We start from the raw sequence: 22,250 nt of genomic DNA on the forward strand, positions 1-22,250 counted from the left end.
ATACTTCGAACATTTGACACCTCTTATAATATGCACAATATTTTATGAAAATATAACCATTATTCAAATTCGTTTTGTAAATTGCAAGATACGCAAAATTAATTCAAGCCATGGAATATAATCAGTATCAGTGTGTACTGGGATAATGAAATGAATTTTGAATTTAATATACAACAAATACTTAGAAATGGCAAAAATGCTTAGAAATATTTAATATACGATTTAATTTTCAAAACAATACATACCTTTGCAATACCTACTACTAAACGCAATACACCGAAACGAAACCCAAATAAAAAGGGGTGCAAAAAGCTGGCAGCAAAGTTGGCAAATCAGCCGCAAACTGTGGCAGGGCGAGAAGGGTTTGGATAAAAAGCTTCGGCGGCTCGAGGCGAGTCCAGTAGACTGCGATAAGCGGGCGTGGCAGCCACACCAGAAGTAGGGGAAAAAACCAGCGGGCAACAGCAGCCAGCCAGGATAACACGGAGCAGCAGTGGCATCAGCAATGTGGCCGGCTTGGCAAGTGATAACGCTGCTGGGGCTTCTGGCCACGGCTTTGGCCCTCCACTCAACGCCAGATGGGGCAATGGCCATAAGCGCGGCGCTGCTTGGCCAGGACTTTGAGGATTTTCAGCCGTACTTCGCACATAAACAGGAGCAGGTATGGAATTTTAAATTTCTAGAGATTTAGCTGTCGTTACAAAAGAATAATTGAATTTAGCTAGAAGTACTTTAATTTCACTTTAAAGTTCATTATCAGATTGAGCTCTGAATGTTATATTTTGTATATTAAGTATACGCCATGTTGCAGTACCATTTTAATTTAACAACCATATTTTAGGAAGAAGATCAGCTAGTGGCCGCCACGAAGCACGAAGAGCATTCCGAGGGTGGCGAGGAGGAGTCTGGGGAGGAGCACCACAGCGAGCACTTCCACAAGAAGGGGGGAAAGAGCAAGAAGGGCCACAAGCACGGCGAGCACTCCGAGAAGGGGGAGAAAGGTCACCACGACAAGGAGGGCAAGAAGGGGGAGCACGGCGAGGAGGAGGGTCACGAGAAGAAGCACAAACACTCCGAGTCCCATCACAAGAAGAAGAAGAAGGGCTCCAAGGGCGAGAAGGGCAGCGAGTTCGAGGATCACGGCTCCTACAAGAAGGGTCACTCCATCAAAGGCAAGCACAACGTCCACAAGCTGGACGAGAACAAGAAGGAGAAGAAGTTCTACGATGAGGATCACAATGAGGGCGGAGAGGAAAAGCACGGAGACTTCGAGGAGTCCAAGAAGCACAAAAAGGGCAGCAGCTTCAAGAAGGGTCACCACAAAAAGGGCGGCCACGAGGAGCACTACGGCAAGAAGGGTCACAGCAAGAAGGGTCACAAGAAGAAGGGCCACAAGGGGCACAAGAAGAAGCATGAGGAGTCCAAGAAGTGGGGCCACAAGAAGGAGCACGGCAAGAAGGGCGGCGAGGAGCACAAGAAGAAGTGGCACAAATCCCACAAACAGAGCAGCGAACACGATCATGGACATCATTAAATCTCAAGTCGACCAGCCTGCAATTTTTCTTTATTTTTGTTGTATTTTTTAGGCATTAAAAACAGATAACTCAGACCCAGTTAACAAGTAATTGTTTTACTCAGCGAAATAATTTTGAAGCTGTAAGTTTTTAACGTTTATCATAATTTTACTGACCTCCATAAGTCATAGAATTTCTTTGCTACTCTCAGCAGAATCTGTTCTTATGTAGGTTATTTAATTTAATGTGTCATTCGTAATCTCCTCTCAATGCAGATAAATTATTTAAGAGGCAGAAATTACGTTCATGTTCCATATAGCCTAACATGTATAATGAACACAAAATGTCATTTGAGGATTTGCCATAGTTATCTTTAAATTACGACCTGCAAGCAGCCACTACTACTCATGTACGCAGCTGCTTAGAAAGAGATTATGCAGGACCCACCCGTCCCGCACTCACACAAGCTCATCATGCAGATTAAAGAAAACATAATTAGGAGCAAAATCGTAGTCATCTTTGGCCAAGGGCTCACAGTTCAATTGGCGATGCCAGGTCCTTTCCCTGTGCCCTTTACCCATTGCCCTTCGCCCCCACACACCTGCAACGAAGCTATGGCCAAGCGTTAAGTGAAATATGAATGTGCCAGGACGAAAGAGTGAGACCGAGGAGCAGGGCGGCCTAACCCGTTCGTGTCAAAGGTTAATTACGCATACTGCAGGTCATTCCCTTAGTCGCCTTCCTGTCGCAGCATACAAACATACACACACTCAGATATGCACACTTTAGCCCACATACGTGTATATGCATGTTTGCTTAGCCATTTCCGGTTCGATTTTAGCCCAAATCTTGTCCATTTTCTAGCCTAAGCAAACAAACGGAAACTGGCTTAGTTGGAGCAGCCGTTGTGGAGTCTTGGCAGGACAAGCGGCTCTGTTTGGTCTCATATGCTAATCCCTACGACCAGCGTCATAAATCATTTTCAACCAACTGGAGAATGGATGGTGGCCCAGGGACGGCTGGTCCGCAGGACAATGGGGTTCGGGGTTAAGTAAAGTTCGTCTGGGCCTAAAAGCATTTGACGATGCCCTCTCAGCATGTGAGTTCAAGCAAGCATTCAAAGCGCATCTTGATTTTGACTCTATAATTTATGGCATATTTTCATTAAAGCCAGCTTATTTTTTAGTTATGAAATGGTATAATAAGTCATTCCAAATTAGTAATTTTTTAAAGCATTTAAAGAAGCCTAATTTTTAGAAGCCAAATTCCAGTTCAGGTTTACTTACCGTGCTCAGGAGCATTTCCATCATCTACACTTTCGTGCGCATTCTTCACGGCGTTTTCCTTCTTTCCGCGGATGAGTTATGCTGCAATCTGTGGCAAGCAGGGTATAAAAAAAATGTATGCCAGATCCATGGGGATCTGAATCCTGCAATGCCCCACAACAACTGCAAGGACCAATAACAATGGCATGAATATAACAAAAGCTTCAGTCCCAGACCGAAAAGTAGCTTCAACTGGGGCTCAAAAAGCGAGTTTTTGTGTGACTCAGCCTGCGTCTTTTTGGATTTTGTGTGAGTTGCAACTGCAAGGTGAACAGTCAACAGTTGAAATTCGCCTAAACATAAAATGCACTGAAGTCAAAAATAAAAATAAGACAATTTTTGATGAAAGTGGAGCTCATAGCAAACCTAGAATTCCATTGAATTTAGTTAATCTAAGCTCTTTTAATTAAAGTTTTCCGATTTAAGTGAGTACTTCTTTTCTTTCTGTGCAAGTGTGTGTGCGTATTTGTGGTATCTGTTATTGTTTTTGGAAAATTGCCTGAGCAGCACGACAAATATGGTAGGAGCAATAAGAATCCCACATGGCCAGTGCAAATGCATTAAGGAAAGTGGCTGAGAGTGCAACAGTGGCGCCGGCTTAAAGGGGCTGCAATGCACAAGGGTGGCGGTGGCGGGGGTGGTTTTGCCTAAGAGAGGGGAGCAAGCCAGGCGCTGCCGTGTGGCCTGGTGTATCAGCACTAAGAGATCATAATTCACACAAGTCGGCTAATAATTCAGTTAAGTTGAAATGCGCAACACACAAGTTGCACAGCTTCCACTGCAAAGGGGGGGAGGGGGGTTGGTGGCTACTGGAAAAGCGAACGCTGATGAAGTTGGGCACAGGCGTGGGGGCTGGCGTTTGCGAGGGGGGGTCGTAGGGTAAGTGCCACCACACACATACGCTTGGGAGCCATTTGGTGGAGTGGTGGGAAATGGCGAGTGGCTCTCCAATTTGGGTTTATGGTCTTTGTTTGAGAACTCCTTATGGAGGAGGGGCTATCAGTTGCGATTCAAAAATTATACATAAATTAATATTTAGCAATACTACTTAACAGTGTTTGAAACCAAAGTTATAGATAGGAAATTGCAACTCTAAACTATTTCAATATATTTTAAAAAGAGTATATCAACGAATTTTATTGGGATATTACAATAAATCTTAAGTACTTATGAGTATTGTTTCTAATTAAAATCATGTGTATCATAAAATAAGTATCATATTAATTAGTTTAGCATTTTACCATTAAATGATCGATAGTGCAGCAGTTTGAAGGGATTTCCAATGTTCTTGCAAATTAGTTTCAGTCTCCCAAGTGAATGAATGAATGGGTGTGTGTGTGTGTGGAAAAGTTTATTGCTTATGAGGAGCAAAAGCTCGGACCTCCTTGTTGGCCCTGGATAAAGCCCGAGTTTTGGCCATGTTGTTGTTTGGCTCTTTGCGTTTGCCAAGTCTTAGCCCAGTTTGCTGTGGTAAAGTGCATCCTTTCTTTTTGCCCAAAAGGCTTAACGAAAAGTAATTTGGTTTACTTAATAAAGTATAATATTACAGCCAAATATAAGAAAAGCCGCCTACAATACATTGAATTACAAACTCTATTAAATTTACAATATGCTTTAAAACCATTTTAAAGCAAATTAAATTGATTGATTAACAATGTAGTTGCATTGCTTATTATATAATTATATTACAAATTCTATCCCAGCGCGTTGGCCTATGTCAATTAGAGTATAATTGAAATATTTATGCGCACATATGAAGGCCAACGAAAGGCAGAAGTTCGACCATTAGAACCCAAAGGCCAAATGAGCTGGCACCCTTTGAGCCAGAAAACAGGGCGTGCTGGGGGCGATGCATCTGCTTTGGGACAATTAGGACAGCTCGTAAATATGCCAGAATGCGCTCGGATGCATCAATGAATGTGTCAATGATTAGGCACGCCGGGACAAAGGACACGATGGCCACGATGATGGCGCAAATCGAAATGTTGCACTCCACGTTGGTAGAGTGAGAGGGGAGGGGGGGAGGATGCCTAATGCAACTGCAGTGAAATGGGGCAGGGTTAGGGTAGTGAGGGGCACGATCGCCGAGGGACGAGGTGCGGTAACAGCAGGCCATAATCAAGCGAATGGAAGCGAAGGACAACGGCGGCCACGATACTCAGTGCACTGGGAAAAATGGGAAGTACTAATTAAATAAATTAATATCTGAAAGATACCTATGAATATCCATTAGATCAATAGTAATTCAACCCAAAATATATCTTTAAAATAAATAAAAAGTGCATTCAAACATACATGCCTATTATTATCACTCCTGTTATATGATATCTACACATTTTTAAGTACCATTGAGCTGATAAGCAGCTCGTGTTATCTTTTAGATAAGAAAAACGCTAAACTGATAAATATGTTCGCCATTTCATATGGTATTTATAATGCATGCAAAGCAAGTTTTGGTGCAACTATCCACTTTCCTCTATACAATTTGAATATGTCTGAGTATTAAATATTTTCTAGTGCACACACACACACACCCACATTCGGCACACACACACACACACACATGGTAGTGCCATTGCAGTCAATTTATTGTGACCAATATTACGCCCGGACTGACTCGCCGGATAGCTCCCGTTTGTTGGGGTGGCAAGTTGGTTGGGAGGGGTGGAGTTGGTCTCACTGGGTGCATGTAAATTGAAAATTATGGCAATGCGCAACAAGATTAGCCAATGGCCAATGGCTGCTGGCGGTGCTGGCGGTTCCGAGCCTTCCTAACAAGACCCAAATGAATTTATCGAGATGGGCGGCGATGTGGAGCGGGACGGGAGACGGGCGGTACGCGAGTTGCACAGACATAAACTAAATGAATGCCCATGGCCGCCAAATGAAGTTATGACTTAATGTATACAGTTATCCATATATGTATCTATATGGAGGTCGAGCCAAACAGGCAGATAGCAGTCGAAATATCTCGCAGCGAGCATAAAGTTATTCGAAATATATGATATGCAGATTTGTGAGCAAAAGTTATCAGCCTGGAGCTCAAAAATGAATCAAAATCAGCGAACGGAAGCCAGTAGAACGCTAAATTATGTTAATTCCATTTAATGCCTAACTGAACCAATTGTTTTGGAATATATATGTATTTCTATTTGGAAAAAGAGATGCATTTCCGCTTAATGAAATGCGCTAACAATCGAAGTTTTCGATGCTACAAGAATACATCTTAGAAGTTTTTCACACTGAAATGTTGACAAAAGTGCTGATTTCAATGCATATTTGTGATAAACACGACAAAGATTTTATCCAGGACACCTCGCATACTATGAAAAACACTGGGAAGTGGCCCAGGAATCGAGTGGAAAAGGGTGCATATCCCAGCTTCGATGTGTCAAATTCATTCCACTTTGGCGCTTTGCAGTCAGCAGAGTCAGTCGAGCACTTTTCTGCGCCATTTTGACACCGAATCAGAATCCGAAACACTCAGTCAGTCACTCACTCACACACACACGCATACATCTGCAGTGAGGGGAATCCCCGTTCCCAGGGCTGATAGAAATTTGCAATGAATCGCTGGCAGATCCTCATGCCACATGCACTGCTGCCTTATTATGCAAATGCTGCGACTCGAGATGCGCTCTCGCCTGCCAACGTCATCGATTTATAAGTTATGCAAAGAGCGAGAGCCAGAACTCACATACCTACCCTCTGGCCCTGGCGTGTCCTTCGCATCCTTCGCATCTCGGAAACATAGAGGCTTTCGCTGTTCGACTTCAATGTTAGCATGGCTTTACGTTGTAGTTGCCACTTTTGCCGACTGCAATCCGAAAATTTAGCTAAATCAAGCTGAGTGCAGCGACACTGAAAAAAATTATCATGGACTCAATAACTAATATATTTATATGAAGTTTTCAAGCCATATTATGATTTAATTACAATTCTGTTGTTACCCCCACATGTAAAATATCTAACATAATAATTTAATATAAAACACATTAAATGGTTAAGTTATATAAGCATTAATATTCTTATAAACATATAGTTTGTCTATTTGAATTTCTCAAAAACGAGAATCCAGCTAAAGAAATCTGATAATTGCTGCATATTGTACTATTTACTAAATGTTAAAAAAGTATAGCATAAAAACAATCCGATCGGGTTAATCTTAACTTTTTCGCTGCTCCATTCTCATTGATTACTACCGCACAAAAAAAAGTGGGGAAAACGTGGAATCCTAACTAGAAGAACGGAAGAAAGAATAATGGATAAAATACAAAGGGGCAGGGCAGCAAAAACTTAAATCATTGGCAAATACCTTTTTACGATGCGGATTTTAATCAAAGTTTTTGCCAGCGCTGTTAGTTTCTTTTTTTACTTAAATTGGTTATACAAAAAAAGGAATCGACGATAAATAAACATTTTAAAATAATTGCTAACAGCGTGTTGTTGCGCTTTAGTGAACTTATTAGTCGACCCTCGCACCGGCCAATTTCCCCAATTGATTAATTTAAAATTGCATTTCTGGACATTTAAAAGGGAAACAAATAGCTTGTGTAATTAATTGATTGCCATTTTTATTGAGGGCATTTAACACCATAAAAAGGCGGGTTTAGGATGGTTTTGTATTTAAGCTATATATTCCTTGTTTAAACATGATCACTATTTAAGCATTTTTTTTATGAGTTAATAAATATTGTGTACTGTAGAACCTAAAATGTTCTAATTCAATCTGATCTCTTTTTTTTGACATATTTATGTACATATGCAGTTTAATTTCTACCGATTTATCATCAATGACTTAATAAATCTATATATACAACTTCGAAGAGCCCGTTTACTCCCAGAACTTCAGAATCAACCCACGAACTTCGTCAAGCCAGTGTGACCCCACCCGCTCTTTAGCTCGCTCTCGCTCCATCTCGCTTCCGCACATCGATTGACGAAAGCTTCGCTCGCACTCGATATCAGCTCACAACTTCGGTTGCAAGCTCGCCGCGGAAAGCTCGCGATCACACGGGTCGAAATCGAAATCGACTCGCGATAGGGAGCTTTTCGAAGTGCGAGCGTCGACGTTTTATTTCTGCGGCTCAGTCGGTTTTAGTTCGTTCTGTTGGAGAAAAGCAGCAATCACACGTTCGCAAGGTGAACGCGAAGACACAGCAAAGTAAGCCCCCCAACACCACACACACCTACCCACCCAAAGCAAATAAGTAACGATAAATAATAGTTGGAAATCGGTTCTGAGCGATTTAAACAATTAGCAAAAGAAAGCGGCATTGAAATCCGCCTTGAATTCGCCCCGAAAAAGTGACGAAGCAGCGATCAAAGCGCAGAGCGAAAACACGCACACAGACTGCAAGTGTGTTAGATAATAAGTGCAGCGCAAGTCCACACTTGAGTAAAATAATCCCAGAAAAAGCCGAGTATCAATTAGTCTTCGAAGGAGCTTAAAAAAGTGCGGTATAAAAACGTGAAAATTTGCGCGTGGAAAATTATTTTGCCTTGTCAGCTGACCCCCTTCCCCGTGTTCGCTCCATCCCTGTCGCACCGCGGGTCTTGTGATCGCCGCCGCTCTTGCGCTCGCTTGCTCTCCCATTTCGAAACTCGAAACAGAAGTGGGAGTTATTCGTATTCCGATAATGAAAAACCAATATGGAGAACGAGCGACGTAAAAAGGCGGCCCAATAATTTTTACCATTTCCCTTACCCACTTTTTTTTCATTTGTCAGCTGACGGCAATGACAGTAGTCTTGTGATCAACGTCAAAAGCAATTGTCAAATATTCGAACTCGAATGGAGAGCGAGAGAGCCAGAGCGGAGAGTTGCTCTCCCACTCCACCCTCTCTTGTTTTTCTTTGCTGATAAATATGAAAACCCGCATATTTTGAAAAACATGCATTTCAGTTACATTCCTCCGTTGAATTTGTTAACCTGTGCGTGTGTTTTCACAGCTATTATTTTATTTATTTAGCGATTAGTTGGACAAATTGCTCTCTTCGAACTTTCAAAGCTCTGTCACGTGAAACGAAAGCTCTGCTTTTAAAGTTTTACGCAGCATAATCAAAGAGGGGGAGTTAAAAAAAATAATTAAATCAATCGAAATTATTAGCTGCTTACCTACCACTTTATAACCTATAATCGAAAAATCGAGAGCTGTGGACTCTCCAAAAACTTAACCTGTAAATGTAGCAGATACACCTGCCCCTTGTCAGCTGACAGAGGGCTGAGCAAGAAATTAGTGATAAGAAAATGTTCACCTTTATCTTCGCCCTTTTCCAGCCAGCATTTAACAATTTTCCTCTTCTATTTTCCCTCCATTGCAGTCGAAAAAACAGAATAAAGCAAAATGTCCAACCTTAAGCGTTTCGATGATGAGGAGCGTGAGTCCAAATATGGACGTGTCTTCGCTGTCTCCGGTCCTGGTAAGCACCCAACTATACTGATTAACCATAACTCATGCTATCTAAAAGTCAATAAAAATAAGTTAATATTACCTGTGAACTGGAAACTTAAGAAATGTGTCCACCTCTTTCTGATTATTATTCAAACTCAAACAGTTTGGTTTCATTTTTCAAAATTAAATGTTAATAAATTCAATAATTAATTCCTTTTTTTTTTGAACTTTTTCTATAATTCTACATTCATCATTGAGTATCATTAATAGTAAAGTTTTTGTAAATGAAATTGATGAAGGCCGAAAAGGTTTCATCTTGGCTGAGTTATAAAAACTAAATGAATGAAATGTAGCCCCTCTAACCCAACCAACCGCTTCATTCCAGTCGTCACCGCCGAGGCCATGTCTGGATCAGCTATGTACGAGTTGGTCCGCGTCGGCTACTACGAGCTGGTGGGCGAGATCATCCGTCTGGAGGGTGACATGGCCACCATCCAGGTGTACGAGGAGACCTCTGGCGTGACTGTCGGCGATCCGGTGCTGCGTACCGGCAAGCCCCTCTCCGTCGAGCTGGGACCCGGTATCATGGGCAGCATCTTTGACGGTATCCAGCGTCCCCTGAAGGACATTAACGAGCTGACCGAGTCCATCTACATCCCCAAGGGTGTGAACGTGCCCAGTTTGTCGCGCGTGGCCAGCTGGGAGTTCAACCCCCTGAACGTCAAGGTCGGCTCCCACATCACCGGAGGTGACCTGTACGGTCTGGTGCATGAGAACACCCTGGTCAAGCACAAGATGATTGTGAACCCCCGCGCCAAGGGAACAGTGCGCTACATCGCCCCCTCCGGCAACTACAAGGTCGACGATGTCGTCCTGGAGACCGAGTTCGATGGAGAGATCACCAAGCACACCATGTTGCAGGTGTGGCCAGTGCGTCAGCCACGTCCCGTGACCGAGAAGCTGCCCGCCAACCACCCCCTACTCACCGGACAGCGTGTGCTCGACTCGCTCTTCCCCTGTGTCCAGGGCGGTACTACCGCCATTCCCGGAGCTTTCGGTTGCGGCAAGACTGTGATCTCGCAGGTGAGTAAATAAATTGAGAATTTAAAGAGCGCTGCCTCGTTATCCTCCATACACTCAAGTTTCGTAAAAATACCATTCCTAATAAATCCATTACTTGCTCGCAGGCTCTGTCTAAGTACTCCAACTCCGATGTGATCATCTACGTCGGTTGTGGCGAACGTGGTAACGAGATGTCTGAGGTACTGCGTGACTTCCCCGAGCTGTCCGTGGAGATCGACGGTGTGACCGAGTCCATTATGAAGCGTACCGCCCTTGTGGCCAACACCTCCAACATGCCTGTGGCTGCTCGTGAGGCCTCCATCTACACTGGTATCACCTTGTCCGAATACTTCCGTGATATGGGTTACAACGTGTCCATGATGGCTGATTCCACCTCCCGTTGGGCTGAGGCTCTTCGTGAAATTTCTGGTCGTCTCGCTGAGATGCCTGCCGATTCCGGCTACCCAGCCTACTTGGGAGCTCGTCTGGCCTCCTTCTACGAGCGTGCCGGTCGCGTTAAGTGCTTGGGTAACCCCGAGCGCGAGGGATCCGTGTCCATTGTCGGAGCTGTGTCCCCTCCTGGTGGTGACTTCTCCGATCCCGTGACCTCCGCCACTCTGGGTATCGTGCAGGTGTTCTGGGGTCTCGACAAGAAGCTGGCCCAGCGCAAGCACTTCCCCTCGATCAACTGGCTCATCTCCTACTCGAAGTACATGCGTGCTCTGGATGACTTCTATGACAAGAACTTCCCCGAATTCGTGCCACTGCGTACCAAGGTCAAGGAGATCCTGCAGGAGGAGGAGGATCTGTCTGAGATCGTGCAACTGGTCGGCAAGGCTTCTCTGGCCGAGACCGACAAGATCACGCTGGAGGTGGCCAAGCTGCTGAAGGACGATTTCCTGCAGCAGAACTCCTACTCCTCGTACGATCGTTTCTGCCCCTTCTACAAGACCGTTGGTATGCTGAGGAACATCATCGACTTCTACGACATGGCCCGTCACTCCGTGGAGTCTACGGCTCAGTCTGAGAACAAGATCACCTGGAACGTGATTCGTGAGGCTATGGGCAACATTATGTACCAGCTGTCGTCCATGAAGTTCAAGGTGGGTTAACACGCAGATTTATCCATTACCTGTGTGTGACAACATTTTTCAATCCATTTCAGGACCCTGTTAAGGATGGTGAGGCCAAGATCAAGGCTGACTTCGAGCAGCTGCACGAGGACCTGCAGCAGGCCTTCAGGAATCTGGAGGACTAGAGACCGCGCTGGCCCTACTTTTACACTCTAATCTTATATTTGTTATATAGTTAACGTTTAAAAATGAAAGCAGTCAAAAACCATCCGAAAAAGCCTAATCAAACACCAACAATTCCGTGCTGCATTCGATGAAAAACAAAAGTCCAACAAATACCACAACTTCTTGGTGCCTGCGAGAGATGTAAACATTCCGGCCTGCGGTTAATACTTTCCCCTAACCACGCCCCCTCCGCCCCTTGAGGGGCAACTCTAGGCAACAACAACTACTACGTCCTGCTATGTACTTCCATTTACAACAACAACACCAACACACACTTGAATAAAAGTACACGGACACCGGCGCACACACACAACACATACATAAAAGACACAAATACAAATGCATGCATAAATAGTATTATTGTTTAATGAATGGAAATTCTTGTTTATTTGTGAAAAAGTCATGTTTTCTCCCTGTTTGTTTGTTAAATTTATGTAAATATTTAAAGTATGAAATATTAAATGTACGAATAAAGTGCAACAACAAATACATTTAATGTAATTGAAAGTGAATTTCCCTGGCAGCCGAATGGATATTAAAAATGTGTCACCTCGATAAAAAGATAATAAGTTAATAACTTAAAATATTTTTTTAATTTAAAACCTTAATTGAATATATGTACATACTTGACTATGTGAACAATGGTTTAAAAAAAGCTAGAATGGTAATATCTTAAAAAGAATAGTCTGAAATCTTATAGCATTTGCAGTCATCATCTTAGTCATTCTATAAACTTCTGCCCCATTTATTTTATTTATTTGACAATATTAGTATAAATTGTACCAAGTGGAAAATTGTATATATTTAAGCCAAATGGAAAAGAAGTCCTGGGTTGCACCGCTTACCTCGTTCACCAACAGTACCGCCAGTAACGAAGACAGACCCCGCAACTCGGGATCGGTAAACCAAGATGGGGACCCAAGGTCCATGCCTCACCCAGCGGTTCCGGCTAAGAAGTGCACATGTCCCAGCTGCGCTTGCCAACGTAATGACCATAAAGCCAATCCGGTACCTCCTCCGCCTCAACCACGCAAGCCTGCAGCCGAGCCGGAAAGCCCCCACGATACAGTAAATGACGAGGACAGTTTGAAGGACATGAGACGTTCGACGGACCAATCCCACAAGAGCGCTCATATCGCATTGGAGAAGAATGAGGACTCGGGTTTTGTGATCGAGCAGGTGGTTGATATGCACAAATATTCGTCGGATGAGGAAGAGGAGGAGGAGACGATGGGTCGCATTTTCGGAGTGTCCGGTCCGGTGGTCAATGCCGAGGAGATGGCCGGCGCAGCCATGTACGAGCTGGTTCGCGTCGGACACTCCCAGCTAGTTGGTGAGATCATTCGACTGGAGGGTGACATGGCCACCATTCAGGTTTACGAGGATACTTCGGGTGTGAGCGTGGGTGATCCCGTCTACCAGACGGGAAAACCGCTCTCCGTGGAATTGGGACCCGGCATCATGGGCAGCATCTTCGATGGTATCCAGCGACCATTGAGATCCATCAGTGAACTGACCAACTCCATATACGTGCCCAAGGGCATCGATACGCCCTCGCTGCCCAGGAACATTGCGTACGAATTCACACCCGGAAAATTGAAGATCGATGCTCTGATCACTGGCGGGGACATCTACGGATCTGTTTTCGAAAACAGCATGATGCACGATCACCGCCTGATACTACCGCCCCGCTGCAAAGGGCGCATCCGGTGGTTGGCCCCGCCCGGAAACTACTGCGTGGACGAAGTCATCGTGGAGACGGAGTTCAACGACGAGGTCACGAAGCACACCATGCTCCAGGTGTGGCCCGTACGCAAATGTCGTCCTGTGGAGGATAAGCTCCCCAGCAATTCACCACTCCTTACTGGCCAGCGCGTCCTGGACGCCTTCTTTCCATGTGTCCAGGGTGGAACAACCGCCATTCCGGGAGCGTTTGGATGTGGAAAGACCGTCATCTCCCAGGTGAGATGGTTAATCTTATATATTTTAAATTTAAAAAGGCTTTTTAAGAGTTTAATTGACAAATGGTTATATTCCAATAAACTTCTACCCCTAGGCCCTGTCCAAATACTCCAACTCCGATGTCATCATCTACGTGGGCTGCGGCGAGCGCGGAAACGAGATGTCCGAGGTTCTGCGGGACTTTCCGCAGCTTGAGGTTGAGGTCAACGGCACCATGGAGTCAATTATGAAGCGGACTGCCCTGGTGGCCAATACCTCCAATATGCCGGTGGCTGCCCGAGAAGCCTCCATCTACACGGGCATCACCCTCTCGGAATACTTCCGCGACATGGGCTACCATGTGTCCATGATGGCGGACTCTACATCTCGATGGGCGGAGGCGCTGCGTGAGATTTCCGGACGTCTGGCCGAGATGCCTGCCGATGCTGGCTATCCGGCTTACTTGGGAGCTCGACTGGCCTCCTTCTACGAGAGAGCCGGACTGGTGAAGTGCCTGGGCAGTCCCGATCGGGAGGGATCCGTGTCCATTGTGGGAGCTGTGTCGCCTCCCGGTGGCGACTTCTCTGATCCCGTGACCTCCGCCACCCTGAGTATCGTTCAGGTCTTTTGGGGTCTGGACAAGAAGCTGGCCCAGAGAAAGCACTTTCCATCGGTGAACTGGCTGCAATCGTACTCCAAGTACATGCGCACTCTGGACACTTACTACGAGGAGTCCAATCCGGAGTTCACCCATCTGCGAGCAAAGGCCAAGAAGGTGCTGCAGGAGGAGGATGACCTAGCGGAAATCGTCCAACTGGTGGGCAAGTCGTCGTTAAACGAGGAGGACAAGATCACTCTCGAGGTGGCCAAGATGCTGAAGGATGACTTCCTGCAGCAGAACTCGTATAGTCAATACGATGCCTACTGCCCCTTCTTCAAGACCATTGGCATGCTGAAGAACATGATGACCTTCTATGATGCGGCGATCCTGGCGGTGCAGAATACGGCGGACAATGAGGCGCGTGTAACCTGGGGCTTGATCCGGATAAAAGCCGCTCATATTCTTTACGAGCTCTCCACCATGAAGTTCATTGATCCGAAGCTGGGTGAAGCGACTGTCCTGGAGAGCATGAACAAGCTACATGACAATATCCTTTCAACTTTCAGGGAGATAGAGGATAATGTCGAGGACTATTAGAAGTTGTAAGGTTTAAGTAAAGACTTAAATTATTGTATCGATTCGTATTTTAAAAATTAAAGTGCATCTTCTGTCATAGATTTGTATTTGTATGGTATAAAAAATGTGTATAAAACAGATATACACATGTACAATTGTTAGGATATTATACGAACTCTTTAGTAAAACTACTTCATTTAATTAAATTATAAAAGCGAAGCCAACATTAGATAATCATAATCAAAAAAGTACTTACGTTTGCATGCGAGAGGAAACCACTTTGAACCGAACCGCCACCGAACAGCGATTATCGAGTAGTAATTGCAGCCAACTTATCGCAATCATTTTCCAGTTGGTGAAAAGTCATTTACCCGCCGACGCGTTTTGCTCATTAGAAGCCATAATGGTGCATCGTCTGCCTGCTCTGAAAATTTCCACCCAGCTCCCCAGCTGTGGATGCCAGCCGCAGTTAATCCTTTGCCCAACTACGGCGCGAACGCAAAGGAGATTATAAAAAATTTGGTTGATTTATAGGAAAAGTTTGTTAATGCGCCAAAAGCGGCCACGCCCCGACAAAACGGGAAAACGGACCGAATTTCCCAGCTCACACCTCTGGCAGCCGCAATCGGAAAAGCAAACGTCAAGGCCCTGTGAAGGGCTTTTTTCCGCAGCAAGGGAGCGAGAGATCGATTTCGATTCAATTAGTGGAAATTAAATGTAAGTATATATGTACAAGTCGCCACCACGCTCGCTGCAATGCCACCCCCCGCTCCCTGGCCACCGACCCCTTGTGCTACCACCCACTCGGTGGATTGCGATGATTACATTTCCGCAGTCCGCCCGACCCCGCCCACTATGGCAAACCAAGTCAGCCATAAAATGAGCGCCCAGCAAAAGAAGCAAGCCAAAAAATCAGAATCAGTTCAATTGCAAATTGAAAATCCCCTTACAACTTCCGTTTCCGCTATGCGAGGGGCACTGAGAGAAAAGTGCACTCGAAAAAAAGGGGGGAACTAATTCTTTCTATGTAAATTGAAACAAATCAACAAATTAATTCGTGATATAATTATTAAGAAATTAATAAATAAGGCATTTGTTTTAATCATATAGCGTATATTTTTCATATGTTTATGTAAATTAAATGAGAATTTACTTTTTTGTGTGTGTGTCTGCCTCTTGCAGACGTGTGCGTATGTGTGCGAGAGAGAGAGTGTTCGGTAGAGTGCAAGTGTATGTGTGGGAGTCTGGCTGCCATGACAAACGTGGCGTATGAGCAATGCGCGCTAATTGGCTGCCATTCGATGCTCGCTCCGTTCCGTTCCGTTTCGTTGGCATCGCTCTGGATCTCAGAGCAGGCGAGTATCCTTGCTCTACATCCCGACATCCTGCTCCCTGCCGCCTGCCATCCTCGAGTCCCTGAACCATTTGCCATTTGCGAGTAGCGAGCTGAAAGCTGCTTGGGCTCAGCTTGGGATTGCGTTGCTGATGGCGGAGTTTCACAGGACCAGAGTACTGAGTATGATGGGGCCGGGCTTCCTGGGGACTTATTGCATAATTTGAAGGGGTTAAGCCATTGAGCTTTAATGCAAAATTTCAATTGAACGTCAAACAGTCAATTCGCTTTAGCGGCGATAATCGTAAAAGGATAATGGCGCTAAAAGCGCATAAAAAGGCAGCAGTCAGGCGGCAAGGACTTCTGAAAGCCCTCCCCCCCCCCCCTTTCCCAGCGTGAGTGTGAGTGTGTGACTGTGTGGTTGTATGTGTGGGGGTGAGTGTCTTTTTTCCTTTTTCCGTCTGCTGCTTGGCCTAAGTGTGCACTCAATTAAAGGATTTCTTTTCGGGACAGCGGCTAACGGCCACACAATATTGGAATGGTTAGATAAGCCCGGCGCCCACTTCCTTTGCCAGATATTTGCCCCTCTCGACATTTTTAAGCCGATCTGTGCAGTATCAGACTGGGCAAATACAAAGCACAAGCAGGCTTTGGAAATTCGAGTAAATGCCATAAATAGGAACGTCTAAATATGGGCTTATTTAAAGCGCCATTTAAATTTGAGCTAAAGATAGCTTAAAATTAATATTGCATTAACGTTTAAGAAACCTACTTTTTCGTTTTATCTGCTTATGGTTAAAATATCTAATCTTATCTCCTAATAAACGTATAAAAATGTACCTACCATATATGCAAATAGAATATTTTATTATCAATAAATTGATTTATCGCAATTTTCTATAAACAAAAAGCATTTATCGCTTTATTAATAGATACGAGCTTAATTACTTAATGACGTTGCACTTGCGATTAAAATCGCTTACGTAACTAATCTAATCAAAAGCTCTTGATACTCATTAGCCCAAATAAACAAGCTAATAGATAGATCCAATGGGCTTTCAACAGATTATGCATTCCACCATAATCTCAATTTACAATGTTCACTGAACAATTAAAATTCAGTAAAAATACGCCGACCTAGACATCGCAGGATCGTTCAACTCCTGGGACTTCTTTCGTGATATCCTATCTGTTAATTTAAGGTCTCAGCACCCAATCCTTAACCCATGCCCCCAACTCACCGCAATCGCTGACAAGTTTAACCCGAATGGGGAGCGTGTGCCGGGGCCAAGGACATGTTTCGCTGCTGGTTATTGTTGTTTCTGGTTGTTGTTCCTTGGCCGCAGAGCCAAAAGGATATCATAAGCACATAAGATGATGAAGTTGGAAATGCTGTGGAAAACCCGGTCTGAGTGGAAAACCAGGGCGCAACAAGGACATTAACAAATGGCAAAAAAGGGGGCGTGGGAACACGGATGAGGGCAACTTAATTTGCAACTTATACGCAAAATCCTTTTGATTTTGTTATGTCGCCGCTTAAAGGTCTTCAGTGTCCCCTGGTATATCCTTTCCGCTGTGTGAGTGTGTGTGAGTCTCCCCGGCTAGCCTGCAGTTATTTACCAAACTTAAGGGTGCAACCTTTTCGCCTGGTTTTCCACGTTCTTTTCGGTTGTTCTTCGGTTTCGGCTTGGCCAACTTTTCATTTTCGTTGGAAAAAAGGTCCGCTGATCATTGTCCTTTTTGGCCCTAACCATACACACACACAAACACACACATAGGCGAAGACATATCGGGCTGCTGTTTAAGGGAATTTAAATTAAGCCTATGCAAATTCGCCTCGGGATGCTTTTCTTTCTTCAGCGCCTGTTTTTCTTGATTTTTTAAGGGAGATTGAACCACCAACTGCTGGCTGTATTAACGCCGCATTATGGCTGCAGTCACGCCCTTTTTTGGACTCGCCCATTTATCACAGTAAACCAATAAATAAGAACATCAAAATATAAAATGATTGTTATTCAAATACGTATGTATATAGTTTTTAATAAACACAGATTAACTAACAAATCAGTGCTAAGATAGAAAGAAGTGTAAGAGCAATATATTACATATAAATTTCAACTTAACCTTTGGAAGTAAAATTTTTGGATGTTAAAAGCGTGTCCCTTCGCCTTGACCAGTTATTGGGTTTCCACTGTGCGCACACATGAATCAGCGCCTTAATGTATGCTCTGAAAAATGCTATGAAAAAGTTTTTGCCATAAAAATTTGCTCGCTTCTTGGAGCTTTACAGACAGATGGAAGGGGGAGCGGAAATGGAGAGGGTGACTGGGGCAGGGGCCGGGAAACTGGGGGAAAGTCCTCTGCCACTTGCTGCGGCGTGTCGCCTGTCACACAACAACTGCCCTATCACTCACTTTCCCCCACTTTCCCTCACCGCTGCTCCGCAGATAATGAAATTGTTGCGAGCGCAGAGAGAAAAAGAAACTTTTCGCTGTGTTCTGTGTTCATCAGGCGAAGGCAGGCAAACATTTTAAATACAAAAGGATATGCGTGGGCCAGGACGAGGAGTCCTTTTACAGTGACATTGATGAAACGCTTGAAATTTACTGCGCTACGACCTCCTCCACGCCTTGTTTCGCTTTAAAATAAAGTAAAACGCACTCAAACAAAATCTACAAAATTAATATATATATATTAACAATAGATGAAATAAAAAAAAGTAATTAAGCCAAATTAAGCCAAAAATTTTGTTTAAGAATGATTTCTTAAGCTGTTACTACGAATACTTCAAAGATGAAAATTGTTTTGCTCAGTGTAAGGAAACCACTCTTTATGTCCTTTTTTAAACTTTGTGGTTTCCTCGCATCCTGGTCCTGGCTCTGGTCCTGATTCTGTTTCTGCTTGCTGGCATTGTTGTGCTTACTTATCCCTGTCGAAAAATTGCCGAAACTTGGTGGAGCGCGTCCTTGAGGGGGTGAAAAACGGGAGGAGCATGGGAGGCTGACTGAATGAAGGAGGGAATGAATGAAAGGGAGCTCTCCAGCTCGTAGTCAGTGCATTTAGTCAAAAGTAATTGAAAAGGCATTTTGTTATAATGCCAACTTAATGACAACGAAATTACACCAAAAGCCAAGCCAAGGGAGCGGCAACAACAATCGCTGCTAAGCAAAATGAGTTTCCAAATACTTTGAGACCGAAACTTTGTCTCCGCCACGCATAGAGCGCCCCAAAATACAACAATTTCCCGCCATTTTCCCCTAGCTGCTATTTTTAATAGAGTGTGTATGTGTGTGTGTGGGTGTCCGCGCTTTCCCGACCGCTTTTCCTGCCCGCCTTTTCCCAAAACACTCAGCTGGCCTGTCATGCTAGCAAAGCGTTTTAATTGTTTGTCGTGGCCATAGATTTCCCAGAATGTTTAAGTAATCGAATCAAGGCTGAAATCTTCTTTAAGATTAACTCGGTGCTGAAACTAATTGCAAAACTTTCGCCAACGGCTGCTAGACAGATAGAACTGAAGCTGAAGTCGGGATAATTAAATTGGTCGGGGAATTAAATGCGCGAAAACTTGGCTTAGCGTAAAGAGGGGTTATATGTGCGTTTAATCGGAAAAGCATATATATATTTCACTATATTTACACTATTCTTCAACCATTTTTTTTTTTCATAATAGTATCTTATTAAACCCATTTTGAGTTGTAAGCCACGGAGTTAGTTATGGCGCTTTGAAAAAATGTACTCATAAATCCACATAATTCACTTAATTAAAATCAATATTCTCGATTCCTTGACTTTCCCATTTAATTTTTTTTAGTTTGCACAGCTTATCGCTTGTTTCCCAATTCCTGTGCAAATCGAATAGGTATTTCCTGCTGCTTGCACTTCATGGGCTCGATGAACTGAGAAATCCGGAAAGTTTTGTGCCTTTCATTGTCAGGCTCTGGGTTAAAAGGGCAAAAGAGTTTCAATTATTCACATTGAATAAAACGCATCAGAGCGCACACACACACGAACGCATTCGCACAGATCTGCAGACATTTTGGAGTGCAAATATTGTAGTTTCAGATGGTGTTATATTAACTTTAACATAGTGAACATATATAAAATAGAATAAGTTTATATAATCGCATTTAGAATATTCTCCAGGTCAAAAAAATCTTCTTTCCTAGTTTTATTGATCAATAAAACAACGTTTACGTTTTTAAAATAAATTCCATACTTAAAGTTTCACTTCTTTTCAACAATATGTGTAAATTTATATATTTTATTTATTTATATTTAAGTGTAATACTTAACTTTACTGCTATTATTTTCACCGCTGCTGTATACTGTACACACAAACGCAGAGATTTCTGGGAACCAGAGAACTGCAGCAGGCCACTGGCACCCGTGTGTCCCGCTCTTTGTCCTCTCTGTCTGTATCCTCCGTTATGAGTGGAGAGTGTGATCGGCACCCGCGACGCAGAGTGCCGTATTGAGTCGGTTGCCTGCACATGCAGATTTTGACTGGGTGCTTATAAGTACACGCGATGTGAGTGCTGAGTGGCACCCGCACTCAAAATTGTGGACTTGAAATGCCACCCTTGCAGTTCTCTGCTGCTCCCTGCTAATCTGGCATCTGCATCTGGAGTTGGACTTGAAGCACGTAGCCGAAAAGTATGCTATTGAAATATTTATGCATGCTCGCCTTGCTCGTTTTCTTTGTTTGCATCAGAGAACTGCAAGGGTGGCATTTTTTACCACTCGACTCACACCCAACAATTTTGTGTGCGGGTGCTACCCGCCACGCACATTGCGGGTACTTACAAACACACAGTATACATCTGCACATGTAGACAAGACACCCCGTTGTGCCCGCACCCGAATCAATACGGTGACCTGCGTCGCGGGTGCCGATCATACTCGGCACCCATAACGGAGGGTAGAGAAGACAAACAGTCAGAAAAAGACAAATGCCTAAAAAGGGATGAGTGACAAAAGCACTTGTGGGTTTACCGTTAAACACATGGGTGTTTCCAAAAATACTCGGGTGTTTCGAAAAATACTCGGGTAATAGTCTCTATCAGTCTATCTACTCTTGTAGATAGTCGAGTCACAGACAAGATGCGTAACTCCATACGTTTTACACTCCATACGTTTATACACTATTCTTTCGGCGTGGCTCTAGAATTTGTCGAATACTTTGTAAAATATGCCCTTCATCTTATTATTATATTTTATTATAATTATATATATTATATTATATTTTATTATATTATATATATATATATATATATATATATATATATATATATATATTATATTATATATTATTGTATATATTATTAACGTTTTTATTATTTAAATGTAAATTATAGTAAAAATAATAGTAATAGTAATAATGCTTAGAGTATTCAGCTAGCGACTTGTGAAAAATTAGTAAGGCAATGATTCAAAACGGGTGGCACCCGACATGAGCACGAAATTTTTCTTGGGTATTCCCTTTTACCCTTCATTTCTTATACCCGTCGCGCTTCCACCCATACAAATTTTAGGCGCACAAAAAATGACCTGCGGCCGATCGGTGACTGTGCGTCCACTCACCCATACGGCTCTTGCGCAGCAGGCCTCGGGTGGTTTTTTTACTCGTAACAAAAACACAACGTTGGTAAAACACCCGAATATTTTATGTTGCCGCAAGTAGGGTGTCAAAAAAGACGGGGTGCCTAGAGACCGAGTGTTTATCGGGTGGACGTAGAGTGCCAGTGGCGGGCTGCAGTTCTCTGGTTTGCATCCGTCTACTTTGCATTCTTTCTGTGCCTGTGTGAGTGTGAATGTGTGTGTTAGAGAGAGAGAGAGAGGTGAGTGTGATTGTGTGAGTGCAGGCGCAAGTGTGTGTGCGGCTGATTAAGCATTTGACATACATATTTGCCTGCTGCAGCGACGAGTTCAAAGCGCATTAGGCATGCAAAACAAACACGTGCCGACACACAACACACTCTATCTGCCTCTTTCTTAGACACACACTAAGGCAGAGGCGGGTTTTTAGGGGGTTCTAACTGAATATTAATCATTGTGTTAATTATATTTTTAGAAAAGTATTTTTCAAATTCTATTCTTTAAGATTTAAATATATTTCCGAATTCAAGTGTTTCTTATTTGCATAAGACATTTGTTGTATATCTACATATATAAGAATCTTGTAATTCTGATTATGTAGTTAAACTTAC

At 43.6% G+C, this 22,250-nt stretch overlaps 3 protein-coding genes across 3 annotated transcripts; all 3 read left to right on the plus strand.

The window, feature by feature from the left end:
• Window positions 1–312: 312 nt before the first annotated feature.
• Window positions 313–1,618, plus strand: LOC6732137 (high mobility group nucleosome-binding domain-containing protein 5). Its single transcript, XM_002079233.4, has 2 exons — window positions 313–661; window positions 842–1,618. Exons 1-2 carry the CDS (start codon window positions 506–508, stop codon window positions 1,532–1,534), a joined length of 849 nt encoding a protein of 282 aa, XP_002079269.1. The 5' UTR covers window positions 313–505; the 3' UTR covers window positions 1,535–1,618.
• A 6,238-nt stretch (window positions 1,619–7,856) lies between these two features.
• On the plus strand, window positions 7,857–11,883 carry LOC6732138 (V-type proton ATPase catalytic subunit A). Its single transcript, XM_039292236.2, has 5 exons — window positions 7,857–8,003; window positions 9,163–9,261; window positions 9,619–10,316; window positions 10,421–11,398; window positions 11,461–11,883. Exons 2-5 carry the CDS (start codon window positions 9,186–9,188, stop codon window positions 11,551–11,553), a joined length of 1,845 nt encoding a protein of 614 aa, XP_039148170.2. The 5' UTR covers window positions 7,857–8,003; window positions 9,163–9,185; the 3' UTR covers window positions 11,554–11,883.
• A 421-nt stretch (window positions 11,884–12,304) lies between these two features.
• On the plus strand, window positions 12,305–14,810 carry LOC6732139 (V-type proton ATPase catalytic subunit A). The gene is made up of 2 exons (XM_016180071.3): window positions 12,305–13,555; window positions 13,650–14,810. The coding sequence occupies exons 1-2, from the start codon at window positions 12,407–12,409 to the stop codon at window positions 14,730–14,732; spliced, it is 2,232 nt and encodes a 743-aa protein (XP_016024820.1). The 5' UTR covers window positions 12,305–12,406; the 3' UTR covers window positions 14,733–14,810.
• The last annotated feature ends 7,440 nt before the right edge of the window (window positions 14,811–22,250 follow it).

This window comes from Drosophila simulans, chromosome 2L (assembly GCF_016746395.2).
Source record: "Drosophila simulans strain w501 chromosome 2L, Prin_Dsim_3.1, whole genome shotgun sequence".
Taxonomy (NCBI): Eukaryota; Metazoa; Arthropoda; class Insecta; order Diptera; family Drosophilidae; genus Drosophila; species Drosophila simulans.